Consider the following 17,480-nt stretch of genomic DNA (forward strand, 5'->3'; position numbering starts at 1 on the left):
GGCAGGCGTGCAGCAGCGTTTGTGCACATATCTTTCTAGTGTGGTTCTCCTTGTGTGTCATCATCGTTGCCATGATCTTGCTGACCCTGGATTTTCCGTGAACAGCAGGGGAGGATTCTCCTTCAGGAAGCATGATGCAGCCGGCCGAGAAGAGGAAGTGAACGGCAATACCGCTCGAAGTTAAGCGGAACATTGTACATGAGCACAAGAACGGCTTAAAAGTGTGCAACTTGGTGCACAAGTATGGCCTGATTCAGCCGACAGTGTCAACAATCATCTGCAATGCGTTCAAGATTGAGAACGAAACCGATGCCAGTGGTGCCTATGCAGTGGACGATGGCCGGAAAAAGGTTCGACATGGGGCCTACAGAGATATAGAACAGGCGCTCTACCATTGGTTCTTGAATGCCCGTGCAGCAAACCAGCTGATTAGTGGCCCGATTTTAGCAGAAAAGGGGAAGCACTTCGCATACCTCCTGCGCAACACCGATTTCCGACAGAGATGACTGAACTTTGGTTCACAGTAAGCGGTAGTGACGATGACGTGTCGGTAGTTCAGGAATGTTTAAATCCCGACAATACTGTCTCGGCAGATGAAGTGCTGACAGACGAGGCTATCATTGCAGCAGTCACTAGCATAGAGGACGGTGACAGTAGCGACGACGACGATGAACCGGGACCTGTGCAAGTATCTCACCAGGAGGCTTTGAGAATGATCAACTCCTTGCGGCACTTTGTTTTTTGCTAAGAACCGTTCACTGCACTGTAATCAGCAGTTGGATGCCTTGCAGAAAGATGTCGGCCAGATTGCTGTGAGACAGACAATGCTTACGGATTACAGGCTTTTCCCCGATATGAAATAAAAAGTGTAAGCTACCTTGTCCTCAATGAATGTGTAGTTCATAATGTTTTTTTCGTTTTTTCAGTCTAACCCAGTTATAACATATCAGTTATAACAGTTATATTTCCACGCCACTTCCTTTTATGAGTGGGACTCTATTTCATTCTGACGATGTTCCGGGGCTATGCAACAATATAATTTCAATAGAAGTTTGGTGTGGCTGAGCGGCTTAGTGAGACCCACCCGAGTGAATCTTTACACTTCTGAGGAAATAAAGGATTTAGGAAAGCGGCTTGATGCATTTGCAGCTCAACAAAAGTCCGTTTTTGTGCGGAGAAATTTTGAGCTACTTTTGTAACTGTAAAATTTTTTTGCCAGCTGTTTTGTTGTCGTCAGGTCAGTTGTAATTGATGGTTAGAAAGGTGGCCGTTATTGAGCCCAGAACTTAAGTATTTACCACACCTTAAGCCTCGTTTGACCATCCAATGTTGTTAATAATACAGTAGACCACAACTACTAGTTGCTGGAAATCTTTGTTGCAGCATAATGCTTTCTTTTTCTTCTGTGCGTAGTCGCTAAGATGTTGTCATTACTTAGCTCTCCGCATTCTTCTTGCTGCAGGGTTCAAGGTTTGCTCAGGTCACAACAAATGGGAACACATTACATCCCGTGTGCCAGAACATCATCCCGAGAACGTCGCCCTGTGGTAAGAGATGCATGTAATGTACAGAGTGAACTTTGTTTAATTTGGCCACTACTGCTGCCTTACCCAAAGTCTCGTATGCCACTGCCCATCTAAGGGACCATTATTATGTGGATGATGCCGAGGGTGTTTTCGAAGCATGCTTCCTTTCTTTATTTAAAGTTTTTCGTGGCGTTGTCATGATAGTTAAATGTTGCAATCGTTGCAAAATCCAGTATCAAACAAGGAAGAACCCGCTGGGGTGGCGCAGTGGTTACGGCGCTCGACTACTGTTCTCAAGGACGCGGGATCGAATCCCGGCCTCAGCGGCCGCTTTTCGATGGAGGCGAAAGGCAAGGCGCCTGTGTGCTGTGCGATGTCAGTGCACGTTAAAGAACCACAGGTGGTCTAAATTTCCGGAGTCCTCCACTACGGCGTCTCTCATAGCCTGAGTCGCTTTGGGACGTTAAACCCCACAAACCAACCAAACAAGGAAGCACTCGCATTAGGCAGGCTCGATTTCCACGGGACTAATACCCTAGTCACACGGTCATTTTCAAAGGCGATTGAGTTGATAGCCTTCGAGATTTTCAATCGCGATCGAACTTGAAGGAGTTGTGCCGCTGCTACACGGCAAAACTCGAAGTCTATTGAAATAGTTATGGTGTTTGGCGCCAAACTTTTGTGGCGCCACTATCGTTGCTTTCGGTTTTGCTTAAAGAACTAAAATCTCTCTATAAATGCAAAATAAAATGTAACTGTTACCTTTTTTTAGTAACTGCAGGTGTTTAGTTTTTATTCAAAGACAACTTTGTTTTTTTTTTTAACTCGCTGGCGTTTATACGGCTGTGCTTTTCATTGCGTTTGCATTTCTCGGCGGTGCATGTTACAGAGGTAGAGAGTGTATAAATTATTTGCTTTAAAAAGAGCGATGTTTTTTTTAAATTATTACGTATATTAATATTTTACCGCGTAAATTAAAGATATAAAATAGCGCTTGTTCACGTTTTTGTATCGTAAATGCGCCGTGCACGTGTGTGCGTGACGCTCCTCGTGTCAACGCTAGCAACCTTGCGGACGTTCGAGGGCCTTCGAGATCTCGATAGAGTTCTTTCTGGGCTGCTCCGCTGACTCGATAGACTATCGACTCAATGGTCATTGAAAACACCCGTGTGGCAGCTTTCGAAGGCCTTCGAGTCGATAGGCAGTCGCTTCGAGGGCCTTCGAAATGCCCGTGTTACAGCGGTATAAAATGGTCAAACTGATTGTTCTAGCTTTTTCTATCTGAGAATCGTTATTTTTGTTTTAGTTTTATTGGCGCTTGATAATGACTGCCTTTTTTCTAGAAGCTGAGGCTTTTATATTCTGTATTTGTGAGCAAGGTGTACTTTAAAGCTGGAAATTTTACCCGTTGAACTAATGGATAAAAAGCTGATGTCTTTCTTTTATGGGCTTGTTTGAATTAGTCATATTACATGTTCTGAAACGAGCTGGTTTTAGAACAACGGACATAATACTTGCTCTTGAGTGTATTGAATGCAACACTCTAACTAAGAACAGTGATGTGGCAGCTGCACCATTTTGCCAGAACTATGTCAGAGGGCAAAGCCTGGTACTTACTGCTACATTATGACAGAATGCGAGAAATTTGTGCCAAGCCTGCACGGAAGGTCTTTATTTTAAGAGAAAAGCTCTTGGGCACAGCATGTAATCGGACACCTGCATTACACGGCACTAGATAAAAAAGTACTTTTTTACAAGAATTCTTCCTTCAGATACAATGCTCTAGCGTTGCTAGATTGGAACGTGGCTGCGACGCCAAAAGCTTGCCGAAATTTCGCCAGAGTTCCCCTGGAATTCAAAATCTCTGTGAAAGACAGTCGAACCCGGATATATTGAACTCGAAGGGGATCGCAAAATAGTTCGGTATGTCAATAATTCGATGTAGAGAAATCGGCTTGAGACACCTATTGCGATCTTGAAAAATGATACTGTATTTGCCTCGTAGTCAACCCACTCGCATAATGAAACCAGTCCCCACTTTTGCCCTCGAGAATTTGGAAAAAAAAAAAAGCGTTCGGTGCGCATTGGCGCATCCACGGCTCATTTATTGGCAGCGCGCCAAGATGCAGTGCAGCAATAACGTCACGGCGTGCTTATCTTTTGACTATACTTTTCATAGATTCTGGCAGAGTGCCCGCGTGATAACTTGAGTGCACAAGCCTGGTTCAATTTATTGTGCCGTGCTTGGAGCAGGGGTTGTCCACTGCTACAAAATCATTGGCAAGCGTGATAGCTGCAAATGCCGTCTGAAGCGAACAATGCTAAAAGCCGGTGTCATGATCGCAGCTGACCGCTTGCTTTCGTTGATTAGGGATCCGCTCAAGGGCAGCTGTGGACGGCACATCTGCAATTCATCGAAGCAGTGCTTCTTCTAACTTCGGGTGCACCGCTGTTCGGGGTCTCTTCCGCTTAGAGAACTGTTGTCCATCGTAAGCTTCCAAAATTTTAGTTTCATTTTTAATGTATGAGCTGAGTGTGCTCCTCTTCACGTTAAACTTTGCCATGATGTCCTGTTGCAGAATTCGTTCCTTTACAGCTTTCAGTATTTCTACATTTTCTGCCAACTTTCCGCCACATACTTCGCTGGGGCCACGATGACGCTGTCAGGAGAACGCTGTCCACACATGCAACAACTCACATTCCATGGCACATATGCAAACACAGAGAAAAAAAATGGCGAGGTGCAGCTGCGCAACAAGAAACAAGAAAGCATCCTGTCGTGCCTTCTTGGCCGATTTTTACAACAATGAGAATGGCACGTTTCCATTTCGGTTGAACACCAGCGCCGCTCCCACTATCGTCGCCACCATTATCACCTCACCTCCGCTACCCTCACAGCCGCCCTGTACACATGCAAGCTCTGCCGCCTGTCTGCATTAACCGAAGGGCGGCCAAATTTGTCAAAATTAACGAGTTTCACGCCATAGTTGACGGGACCGGATGGGCTGTCCAAATTATCTGATTTTCCGAATTAGTGAGGGTCAAATTAACAAGGTTTTACTGTAGCTCGCATTATCATAGTGCATGCCATGGATCAGTCTAGCTTTATACCTCAGTTGTTAGCTACTTCTTGCATAGCTCATTTAAGCCTTCAGCTTGTCGCAGTGTTCGCAGAATCTCTTAACACGCCCTCAAACAGGGTATCACGTGCCGGGCAGCTTAAAAAATGGCATGTGGCAATTATTCTTGTCACTTTTGTGCTTCCGCTTCATATTATTTCATGTCTTCAAAAAGTTCTATGTAAGTATGGAGTCGAACTGTACTGTTTGAAAACCATCTGAGGATTTCAGTTAGGAGGTAGCCTAGACTAAGAGGAGGAGAGGTTTCAAAGGCCTTTTCTACAGAGAGTGTCAAGGAATGGCAGACAGCAGACTTGTTAAGGATGCAGTTAGGCAACTGATCCTTGAATCGTGACCAAACAGGTTTGTGTCCGGCAAGCATTACGACAGCTGCATCACACACAGGCAATGCTGGCACCATTTGAAAGGCTCAGAAAGGCAACAACCTGACACTCTGGAAAAGTGCTTCACCATTAGCTTAAAAAGCTGGATAAAATTTCAGGAAGGCAGTCGCAATGCTTGGTAAGTGTGTTGCATTGTGGTTGCAGAGATTTTCGACGTAATTTGTGAAATGGAAGCCTGTGACCTTGTGACGTCACACTGGTCAGCCATGCATACTCTTTTTCTCCAAATTCGAGGCGCTTCCTGTTGTCAACGTAAGACTTCTGGGCTCTTTATCGTTGTCTCGGCACATTCGAAATTGCCGCCCCTTTTTTAAGTCATCGCATTCTTCTCATATTTCCTTCTGTTGCTCGTAGCGACAGTGCCATGCGGTCTGCGAAACGAATGCTGACATTCGGGTCAAATGCTGTAAATAGAGTGACACAAGCGATTATATTTACCAAATTTACCAAATCGCGATGGGGTTTACCTGGGAAGCTGGGAAGAGGCTTAAGTTCGTAGTTTATATTCGCTGAAGCATGACACCGGGAGCCAGAAACTGGCGAAATGGTGGAACCATGGATTTGCCATCGTGTGGGGACAAAAAATGCAGATGCAGCGACTAGTGTTGCAGGGTCCTTAGATGGGATGATGCATTGACCCTGGTGGTAGTGTAGCAGGTAAGTATAACTGATGAATCGATAAATACAAATTGGGCCTGTTGTGACCGGGTGGTCGTTTGCACTTAGTAGCGCTAAACTGTAGGATTAGCAGCTTGTGAGAAGTTTGATGTCGCATGTGGAACAAAAAATATGTTCATTGCCACATGTCGCTGTTGATTTATGAAAAACTTCATGGGTGGACTGATTCTTAGACCACAATGGTTCTAAGCAACAACGTGGCTCTTTACGCAACGACTGCTTTGGAGGAAATGCGCATAAGCAGTGCATGAAGCAGATAATTACGTTTGGATCACATTAGTGGTTTGCACATGTGTACGATTTGTTTCCAAGACTTAGGCTCATCGTGCACCGAAGAGGAACCGAAGGAATGAATGCATGGTTCACGACTGCAGGTCTCGAGAGGACCCCTGAAGTCGAGAGCTTGGTCCGTCGTTGTGCCAACCTGGCTTTGGAAGGAGCGTCGCCTCGTCCCAGTAAGATGCCCATTTACTTTTTATTATTTTTGTTTTGAGCCCAAAAAGGACCATCATGGCAGTCTGTGGTTGCGTAAATTTATCTACTTATTAGTACTTTAATTTTGTCAGTTTCTCTTGTAGTGGTCATTTTTTTTTAGTGAGTGTTCTTGGGGCCTGGCGTCTGGGTGGTTTTCCGCCGGGCATGGGGCATGCAGCTATCTGCCCGTGGAGAAACACTGTATTTTGTTGAAGGCAAAAGACAAACATTTTAGGCGAAAATTTTACTGCACTTTCAAGAGCTTAAATTAAGGTCGCAGAGTATATACAGGTCTGTGTTTGGGAAACTGGAGAAAAAACAATATTGCTCAGGGCTTTCCATGTAATTGCTGCCTCCATCTTCAATTATACCCAGGTTAATCAAGGCGTAATTTTTTTGTTGTTGCGTGGAAATAGTTATGCGCCAAGAGGGATGGGTGAAACGTCATATGCCAAGTCCATTCTTATTGTCTTGGCAACCTGGTATGAACGCATGAATCCATTAATTGATGTGTCGTGAATGCTGTTGATTTTATTGGCCGCATGACAGTCAAAGATGCTGAACCAGGAGAGAAGAAAAAAAAAAAGATTTCCTGGATTGCACAAAAAATTCAAGGCTGAAATGGTCTGGGTAGAGGAAAATGACAGCTGGAAATGCTGGAGTAAGTCCAGCTGTGAATATGTAGTAAAGTTTCTTTTGTGTAGCATTCATTAATAGACGATGAGAAACGCATTTCTTATCTGTCAGGTTCAAAATTGATATGGGACTGTCGAAGGACGCTGAATTTAATTGAAGAGTGCTCAGTCAGCTCTGTAGCATGCCTTTTCTTGCTCACACTGCATTTGCAGACAGCTGCCTGAACCTGCCTCCCAAGTCAGCTGTTGGCAACCTTGCAGACTTCCTAAAACACCTAGGGCTGTCTAAGTATCTGTCCGTGTTTGAGTCGCAGGGCATTGACCTGGAACAGTTCCTCACATTTGGCGACGCTCAGCTTGAGCAGGCAGGCATTCGGTGAGGACAGACCCAATTCTGTTTCCTTTTTTTTTTTTTTTTTCAAAATTTGTCGTTTAGCAAGCGGTTGTGCATGCTTGTGTGTGTGTGTCTGTGCGTGCGGGCATGTCACAAGGGGCTTTCTGTAGGGCACCTTTACATGGGTGACTGGAGGTACATCCACCGGTAAAAAAAAATGCATATCCCAACCTCCACATGCCCACCTCCACAATCCTGAAGCTCCACATAGTCTCCTCTTTTGTTGCAAATTATACAAGAGGTAAAAATAGGTAAAATACGTACCAATTATGAAAATAGGATGCAAATTCGAAATACAATTAGTTAACATAAGTATTCGGTGCAGATATAAAAAAAAATTACAGAAGCGCCGAATTAGTTGGATCGGAATAAAAAATTTGAATTTACAAGAACTCTTGAAGAAAGTTACTAAAATAAATTCTGGAAGACATAAAATGTTTTAAATCTTTCTAGATGCTTGCTGGACAAGTCCTAAAATTATATAACACAAATGCGTTTCGAGGTAGAAATTTTCCTCATACAACTTGAAACTGGGTTTTTCCAGCCTTTGATTTGAAATTAATTTTTCGCTCCGGGAAGAAAAAAAAAATTAGAAGTGAAATTTTTTTACTTAACCACAATTTGATAACAATACTTTAAACCATTATCGGTTTCAACTACAATCACTTTTGAGAACACTAGGAAGAACTAACAAATGATAGGCAGAAACCGAAGTGTACGTGCGCGCAGCCGCCATCGTTCTGGGTTGTTGTTTCTGAGTTTCAATATTGGAATCAAAATTCAAGGATGCAGCATTGTCTTCTGAGCCCCTGCTGCTGATAGCTTCCAACAACTGCTCCAGAGGGAAAAAATTTGCTCGAAACAGTCTTTTTGCATGCGGGTGTTGTTCCCGAGGCTGATGCCATCTTGGGAGCGTTCCAAGCTGCAACCTGACGTTCAGTGGCATTTGAAAACCAGCTTCCACATGAAAAAAAAATACAAAGCGCTGAAAACTGAAATAAATTGTTGAAAGTACAAGCTTGACTGTGCAGCAAGTCTGTCCGTTGGGGTGCTGGTGGTGCAAAATTTGAACTTCGAGTTTTTCGATCACCAGTGGTGGATGGAGTCAGAATGGAGCAGTAATAAAAGAGTTAATAAAATGTGAAGCTAATACGCCACCACTGCCTTGCCGGGTTAAGCTAAGCTGGACGGACGCGCTTCATTCATGACGCACTCTGACGAAACACGTAGCTCAGCAGCCCTCTCTTATACCATGCATGAGGCGTACGCGGCCGTTCAGTCCACGGCTAAACTCCACATCACAGCTGCTTCTCCTCGGCTCTTCACTGTAATGGAGCAAGGACTAGGCAGGCGGGCAAATATCAGCAAAATGCTGGAGTGAGGGTCTTAGAGCAGCACTCTGAAATAAATGTGAAATCAAGTTGAAATACCTCATAACAGTCATAACAGATGAAATACCTCAAAGCACGGCATAAAAATAAAATATACAATCGGTACTCCTTCTGAAGGTTCATTGCATCACATTTTAGATTGCACATTTTTCTCGTGAGCTAATTTATGAATAGCTGATTTCGGTATCATTCAACCAGTATTGTTCAAGAGAAAAGTGTATAACAGTTGCATCTTACCCACCTGTACTCACCTATGGGGCTAAAACGTGGGGCTTAAAGAAAAGTGTTCTACTTAACCTCAGGACAACGCAGGAGGCTATGGAACGAAAAATGGTAGGGGTAACATTAAGAGATAGGAAGCATGCAGAGTGGGTCAGAGAAATAACTCAAGTTACTGACACTCTAGTGGAAATCAGGAAGAAGAAATGGGCACGGGCAGGGCACGTAGTGCAAAGAGAGGATAACCAATGGTCGTTTAGGGTAAAAGCTGGATTCCAAGAGAAGGAAAGCGTAGCGGGGGTGACAGAAAGTTAGGTGGGCGGATGAGGTTAAGAAGTTTGCAAGTGTCGAGTGGATACAGCTAGCATAGGATCAGGTTAATTGGAGGAATATGGGAGAGGTCTTCGCCCTGCAGTGGGTGTAGTCTGGCTGCTGCTGATGATGATTTCTCCTTGAGCAGAACATGGGAAATTCACTGAACACGAGCCCTTTTACAACATGAGCTGTTTTGCATAAGGGCAGGAATAACATAAATTTTCTGCATGCGAGTGTGACTAAAAGATCACGAGTCAGCAACCTCTAGTTCTTTAGCCATCTTAGTGGTGGTGTTGCGTGTTATGCTTTGAGCATAGTTCATTTCTTTCAGCATTCTGTGCGTGATGCTGTATTGTCCAATGCTTAGTGCGTTGATATAATGTCTTTGCTTCTTTTTCTCTGATAATCTTCTTTCAGTCTTGATAAATTGTTAAAATGGGCTGTTATCCACACTGTGTCTCAGAATGTGCACAGTCGTGACATTCTTTTGTTTCTTGCACTGCAGCCTGATTGGCCCAAAGAGGAAGATGGCTGTTGCCATTTCCAACTGGAACGAAAGAGAGCGACAGCTCGCAGCAGATCGTGGACGCTCGACTGTGCTGCCATTGTGATGACACTTGGATATAGTCTTCCAGAAGCTTTGAGGAGTTTTTATTACCCTCTCGCTGTTTGTGATTGTGCTCCTGCGTTGATTTCTAAAGCACGCTTTGTGTGCTGATGGTACAAAGAAACAAGAAAGAAATGACATGGAAGAAACAGCTGCTAGCTCATTATCAATGAGGTGTTCAGCTTTATATCAGATAAAGGAAGTTCAATGCTCGAGAGTTTGTAGGTTTCATGGTGAGTAGCAGACACTCTGCCACAAAATGTCTGTTGATGAATTTATTAGTGTCTAATGGCTGTTGCATATGGCAGTTTAGCCTTGTGCAAGCTAGAACTCACATTTAATTTCACATATCATAAACACAGTCTCTCTAAGTGTTTTGTGTCCACTTTACTATATTTCACTGTGAAATGTTGTAGCTTTTAGGGGATTTTTTACGTTTTATTTTAGATAATTTTAAGGGCTAGGCTATGCCTTAGTGTTCCCACTGTTAGCTGGAACACCAGTCCTGTTAAGCATGAGTTCATATATCTTAAGTGTTCTTCTTTATATTTTGCTTAGGTATGGATGTATTTTTGATATGATCTTGGTTTTGCCTTGAGGAGTAGGTGTCGTGTAAACGGCACCAGTATTCTTGAGGCTTGCTGCTAGGGTTGCACAGGGTCCATCATTGAGATGTATTTTGCTCATGAAGTATGCATGTTGGACATTCACTCATTGTATTACTTTTGCACTGTGAACGATTGCTGCTATTTTTATATCAGACTCATGCACAGGATGTTTCACTGTAAGAGATCAACGCACTACCCGGAGGGTAGTCAAGCCAGTAATCTTTTTTCATGGAGAAGTATTGTTAGAAAATTGCTGAATGCTATGACTATGAATATGCACAAGATTTCTTTTAATAGCATTCAGTCAACAAGAAATGCTAATAAACTCAGTCATAAACTTTATTTTAAAGACACAATTCTCTTGCCAATCCCAGATTAGCCAAGTTTGTTGCTCATAAATTGTCATGCAATGAAATTAAGCTTACCAACTGTATGAAATATGTACAAGATTTCTTTTAATAGCATTTAGTCAATAAAAAATGATAATAAACTTAGTCATCAACTTTATTTTATAGAAACAATTCTCATTCCAATCCAAACTTGGCCAAACTTGGCCGAGCTTGTTGCTCATAAATTATTATGCAATGAAATTAAGTTTGCCAAATGGATTACATGATTAATTAAAGGCAAACATGGAAGATTCTGTTGCTTTGTTTAGTGGAAAAAATCGTGTTCTGGGGAATGGCTTTTAGGAACAAACTTTTCATTCCATTTATACTTTCTGTTCTGGGGTCCGGTGTCCACTTTTGGTATAATTTCATTAAAGTCCAAGGCATTTATGAAGCTGCATAATGTGTGTTTTTATCTTTTTATGTTTCCTTGCAACCTAATAAAGAAATGTGACGTAGTACCAGCTATGCTTTATTTTCCTCTTTCAATTCACACATCACTTCACCGTACCGGCAGAGTGCAGAACGATTACATAGAAACCCAGAGGTGTTGCTGGTTGAAGCATAAATTTACGTGTTTGGATGCATTTAAAAAGTGTGATCATTTCTCAGCTGTATATTGTGTTTTTAGCGCCGTCATGTAGTGGTGACCGAGGCAGAATGTGATGGGGCAAATCGGTTAATAAACTTTGTGAGTCCTTAGATTTTAAATGGGTGACTGCATTAACTAGATATTTAGGTGCTATGACCCGCCAGTTGTTCTTTACGATTCAGTTTAAAGTTGACTGAGAACGGCCTTTTTGTAAACGGGAAGAAATTCTGATGCAAGACTTGGTGAAGTGATCAGAATGGCGCTAAATTCTGCATACAAATTTTTTAAAACTGTGCTGCACATTCAACATGATCTAGATTAAGGTTGATTCATTGCAGTTGGTTACTGGCCTAGAATTATTTTTGCAAAAAGTTACTTCCTGGGGCAAAACATAATGTTCTGGGGTGCTTAAGTAAATGAAATTGTTTTGTTGCTTTCGGTAAAGCTCTGCCCACTTTTTTCTGCTCTCTGGGATGGTCTGAATGCACAAAATGGAAATTTGAATGCCGACTAGCAGGCACCAAACATGGATAAATCTAATAAATCTTTGAAAAGACACAAGCAGCAACCTGTCAAGCGTATTGGTGTTCCCAAAGGTTCTCACTGCTGAAAAATAATGAAAGTAAGAGAATATGAAAGGCAACAGCTGTATGTAAAGTCGAGAACTTCAGAGCCACACTCTGGTGACAGGACATCCCAACAGTGGACCTAGCTCCATTCATTCTGGCCAACAATCGCACTGAAAGCCTTGAGATCATGGGATATGAATTCAACCAAATCGCATGCCCCTTCAACACTGCTGAGCAAAAGAATGGCCGTCACACTAGATGCATTGCAATGAAAGTCGAAAATTAGAAAAGACGCAGCCAGGCTATGTGCTGAGCCTGGCAATAAATACCATAGCTGATAGTGGGGCATGGAAGAAACCGGTGCTGAGTTCAGTCAATACAGTATGTGATTCAAATAGGCTTGCGGACGTCAAGGTGTCAATGGAGCAATCGCTGGCACTCATTATGAGAACAAGGAATGTGTTTATTCTTAAATAGATGTTTAATGTCATGCCGTGGGGTGGAGCAAAATATGACAGTTCGAAGTTCTCAATCTTGTCAATTTCACCTCCGTCTTAGCTAGCCATTTGCTATTTGATGAGCATGATGCCAGAACAGCAGGGAATAATTTTGCTGTGTTGGCTATAACTTGGAAATTTCCGTCACATTTTCTCGCACTCTCCTACTGCAAAGTTGGGGTATGAAATCTTCGGATGTGCTACAGCCAGAGATCACAGAGGTGACGAAAAAAGACAGCCCTTTTGCCACCCTGTAAAGAATTTCAGCAGAGGTCATTATAGTTGATGTGCCAACCACGTGCCAACTGTGGAGGCATAGCTGGCAACACGAGAGAATACTTTTTTTCGGCGCTGTCGCCTCATCACTGCCAGCAGTGGAGAGAGCACAACGGCACAACTCTCGTGGGCGACTCATATCGCGTGTTTCATCCAGGTATGCGTTTTTGCACTTTGTCAGCTCCGGCTGTGAGCTTGCTTCAATTACTGGGCTATCTCGACAAATATCGGGTAATCTAACGGTGCTGCAGCACCGTTCCAGCTAATTTTTTAGCTATGCTCATTCCCTCCTCAGAACAGCAATAGAGGGTTTACAAAAGTACGTCTGGCAACCGTGAGCGGCACCCTGATCCTGAGTTTCGAACATTCAGTCTGCAAAGGTGGTTCGAGTTACCGTGTTTCACGGGGTTCAAAACTGAAAACGAGTCGTGTCCTGCACACGCGAAAACTCAGAAAATGCCTTGTTTCAAGTGCGAAACGCTTTAAGCCAGCGTGTCGAAAGACGTAAAAGGTTCACTGTCACTGATGAAGTTCACTTCTCAGAGATCACTGCAGTCCCACGGCAAGTCCGGATTTCCGGCCTGTCTGACTTTGCGAGAAAAAAAAAAAGGGCCACATAATGGGCTTTTGCCGCGAGAGGCGGACTTATTGTTGTCCGATGGCGGAACGAATCACTGCCACATCGGCGCAACTATTTAGGCCGTGACACCTTTTCCCAAGCATTTCACCCCAGAAGAGCCGAGCACCAGGCCAGGGGAAAGCTTGTACCCATTGAAAAACCGGTGGGTAACCGGCGGCACCAGGGATCGAACCCGGTACCTCCCGAATGCGAGGCGGATGCTCTAAGGCCGGAAATCCGGACTTGCCGTGGGACTGCAGTGATCTCTGAGAAGTGAACTTCATCAGTGACAGTGAACCTTTACGTCTTTCGACACGCTGGCTTAAAGCGTTTCGCACTTGAAACAAGGCATTTTCTGAGTTTTCGCGTGTGCAGGACACGACTCGTTTTCAGTTTTGAACCCCGTGAAACACGGTAACTCGAACCACCTTTGCAGGCTGAATGTTCGAAACTATTTTGCCCCAGAAGGAGCGCAGCGGGGTTTGCGGAGCCTCTTCCAAGCGCACACCCCTGTGAGAGCCGGGCGCCAGGCCGGGGGACGCTTGTACCCATTTTTACCGGTGGGTGTCCGGCGGCGGGTTTCGAACGAACCACCTCCCGCAGCCGAGACGGACGCCCTAACCACTAGGCCACGACTGGAGGAATCAAGGTGGGCACGAAAAATGTACAAGCACCTCTTCATGAAAAGCCTGAATACGAAATGGACTAACAGAACCCGAAAGCTCAGATTTAAGTACCTAGAGTTTGGAGATACACCGCAGCAAAACAGCAGCATTGAAAAGCAGGTAAAGGAGGCAGAAAGGAAAATGTGGGAGGAAAGAATGCAAGGAAAATCAGCATTGGGTATGTATAGAACTCGAAAACAGGATATAAAGAAAGAAAGTTTATTCGACAACTCACGAGGGAGCTCATTGCTGTTTGAGGCTAGAACAGGGGCCCTCAGAACAAAAACGTACAGGAAAAAATTTCAGGAAGTAGATATATTATGCGCGGCGTGCGGAACTGAGGAGGAAACAACGGAACATGTTGTTCTAAGGTGCCAAAAACTTCGTCCTGCCCTTCCCGCGGAAAAAGCGGCAGATCTGGAGAGAGCACTGGGATTTGCTGGGGAAGATGGACGAATGGATGAGAAACGCGTTCTGATAACAAAAGAGAGGTTAGAGGATTGGTGGAAAAAGTCAAGATAATAAAAAGAGGAAAAAAAGGGAGGGGGCAGATACGGGCGAATTAGAAGCTAAAAATGGGGAAGATATAAATATATTTCTTTTAATTTTTTGGCTAGGCGGCGAAAGCTGCCGCCCGATTCAAAGGGCAGAGCCACTATCATCCATCCATCCATCCATCCGCGCTGGCCGCCATATTTTGCTCGCTCTATCCGTTCGCTTCGTGTCCGTCCGTCAGCGCTCGCCGTTCTGTTCGCGCTTTTCACGTTTTAACCTAGTGTGCTCTGCTTGGACCTCTGTTCGGTCCCTGGCGGTTTCTGTTAGAGACGCCTAGAAGCGTATTTTGACAGCCGAGACGTGGCGGAGCCCACCGGCTGCGCTGCCGAGCGCAGTTACAAATTGCTCTACGAGTCGTGCATGCCATATTTTGCTCGCTCTATCCGTTCGCTTCGTGTCCGTCCGTCAGCGCTCGCTGTTCTGTTCGCGCTTTTCACGTTTTAACCTAGTGTGCTGTGCTTGGACCTCTGTTCGGTCCCTGGCGGTTTCTGTTAGAGACGCCTAGAAGCGTATTTTGACAGCCGAGACGTGGCGGAGCCCACCGGCTGCGCTGCCGAGCGCAGTTACAAATTGCTCTACGAGCCGTGCATTTTATTTTATGATAAAAGGATCATGCGTAATTTGACGTAAGTTGGACTGGCGCTTAGCACTTTCCTTCCCATGCCGTCGACGCAGCAGTTGGCATTAGTCTCGGAAATAATCGGGGGCTGCGAAAAAAAAAGTGCCATGGTAATTTGTGCTTCCAGTGATTGAATATTGATTGGTGTGCGATAGGCGATGACGAGTTAATAAAATCTTTGTAATTAATTGATCATTTGATGAAATAAAGAAACGAAAAAAGGAAAAATTGGAAAGTAAGGGTTTAAAGGTGTCAGAATGAAAAACCAGTGCTTGGTGATGCTAAGGAAGAAAATTTATAATGTGTAATTGATTAATTGAAATAATTGAAGAATGTGTTCAAAGTGTCAAATTGCTCAGAATGGAAAGCCGATTGTTGCTGACGCATGCGTATTGGCGTATAAAAATATAAAACGTCAAATAAAATAAAAATTAAGAAATGATAGAAACATAACATACATAACATAGAAATATAACATACATAACAACATATAACATACTACACTTGTGTGTAGTATGTTACTTTTAAATTAATTAAATTAAATTGGTTCACAGGAAGGGAAAGGCGCAGTAACTGTCACACTTGCTCTGTGGACACCCGAACCGCGCCGTAAGGGAAGGGGGGAAGGTGGGAATGAAAGTGGACAGAGAGAAAGAGGAGCCGTAGTGGAGGGCTACGGAGTAATTTCGACCACCTGGGGATCTTTAACGTGCGCTGACATCGCACAGCACACGACGCCTCTTCGTTTCGCCTCCATCGATGAATTCATATTTCACTGCATTGCATTCTTTTCGCCCCTCCTGCTAGGGCCTAGTTAGGGCCTGCAGTATTTGGTAAATAAAATAAATAAATAAATAAAAGAGCTACAATATAACACGCGAAGAAAAAAAACATCGTGCGCGTGTGTGTATGAGAGAGAGGCACTATCGCGTTATACCTTTAACGGCGGAGCTTAAGTGACCCCCTAATTTTTCTATAACGATATGATATAATATAAATCTGATTTTATGAACACAGCCAGTTTGCACAAAGCACAAACACTTCGCAGTAATGTGAGTTGACTTTTCAAATTTCTTTTCGTTTCAGCCGAGTTCTTCCTCCTCCGAGTTCCTCGAAGCTTCCAATGTCAGCGCTTTCATATGAGATTACGGCTTCAAATGTTTACTTTCTGACAGAGGGAATAAACAAGAAATCGACATATTCAAAAATTCCAGTGAATTTCAGGTAGCAGTGAATTAGCGATCCATCGGGTGACTCGAAAAAAACACAAAAGTGAAGCGCACGCTTCGTTATTTTATCGGCCGCGCAGGCAGGTATAAAACCTGAGCTGCGCGCTCTGGACGTGGACCGGTCGAAACGGGCTGTACGTGAGCATGTTACAACATACTAGTGGGATGTCATCTTTTCCTGCTTTTCTAGACGCCGCGGGTTTGGCAGCCGCTTGCTTTTGCAGCGTGAAACACGCACCTCGGGCGCACTAGACAACCGTATTGCTCTCTGCATCAAGTACTACCATTTCGTACGACTGTAAAAAGTAGTTTTGGTAATCATGCCCGTGTTTTAAATCAAATACACAATGGTAAGTGTAACCTACGAACAAAATGTTTCAAAGAACGTATTTGTACAATAGCATTCGTTACACATGCATTGCTCCTTCTCCCGTGTCCTCCATCGCAGCACAAGTTTATCCTTCAAGTTCACAAGGATCCATAGCGCGCAAAACAATTAACCTTGCTGTTTTAGGTGATAGCACATTCTGTGAGCTAGCTCCCAGTCAGAGGGACGTGCAGTAATGCTTTACATGATGCAAGTGACCCTTGTGACGGTGCGCTGGCTGCAGAAGGGCACGCAACAACATGCTGGCGTCATTCCGAATAGAGCTTGGAGCTAACAGCGACTGCTGTGATGTTAAAAAATGAAACAATCGCTTGTGAGCATTCCAATGCACCTTTCGGTGCATGCACGGGCTCTACGAAGGCGCGCGTTGACAGCGTACTCGATGGGAGGCGCGGGCGGACTGAGCAAAACATGGCCGCCGCGCACAGTTTCTGTTTCTTTCACTAGATGGCGCTAACTTTTGTAAAGCCTCTATTGCGGCGGACTGGCAGTGATGCCACCGAAGAAAAAAAAGTTTCGGACGATTACGTTATTTAATGCGAAATTTGAGCGCAGCTCATCAGCTGTTTCACATTTCGATAGATCGATGCAAATGATTTGAGCAAGACATGCGTGTATGTACAATTACAGGTAACTTTTAGGCAGGCGGTTCACAGTGGCGAACGGCGGCTGCTATGCGTTTCGGCTCGGGCGGTGCACCTGTATCGAGATC

General features: G+C 44.1%; 1 protein-coding gene across 1 annotated transcript in view; it reads left to right on the forward strand.

Moving 5' to 3' along the window:
- Positions 1-11,220, forward strand: part of LOC146186297 (uncharacterized) — a 48,103-nt gene extending 36,883 nt beyond the window's left edge. Inside the window, exons 5-8 of the mRNA XM_084607114.1 lie at positions 1,463-1,547; positions 6,102-6,182; positions 7,050-7,212; positions 9,661-11,220. Of these exons, the coding sequence (XP_084463240.1) occupies positions 1,463-1,547; positions 6,102-6,182; positions 7,050-7,212; positions 9,661-9,766 (435 nt within the window). The 3' untranslated portion in view covers positions 9,767-11,220. The remainder of the gene's footprint in view (positions 1-1,462; positions 1,548-6,101; positions 6,183-7,049; positions 7,213-9,660) is intronic.
- The last annotated feature ends 6,260 nt before the right edge of the window (positions 11,221-17,480 follow it).

This window comes from Amblyomma maculatum, chromosome 6 (assembly GCF_055883805.1).
Source record: "Amblyomma maculatum isolate TAMU_Amacu chromosome 6, ASM5588380v1, whole genome shotgun sequence".
In the NCBI taxonomy this organism is placed as follows: Eukaryota; Metazoa; Arthropoda; class Arachnida; order Ixodida; family Ixodidae; genus Amblyomma; species Amblyomma maculatum.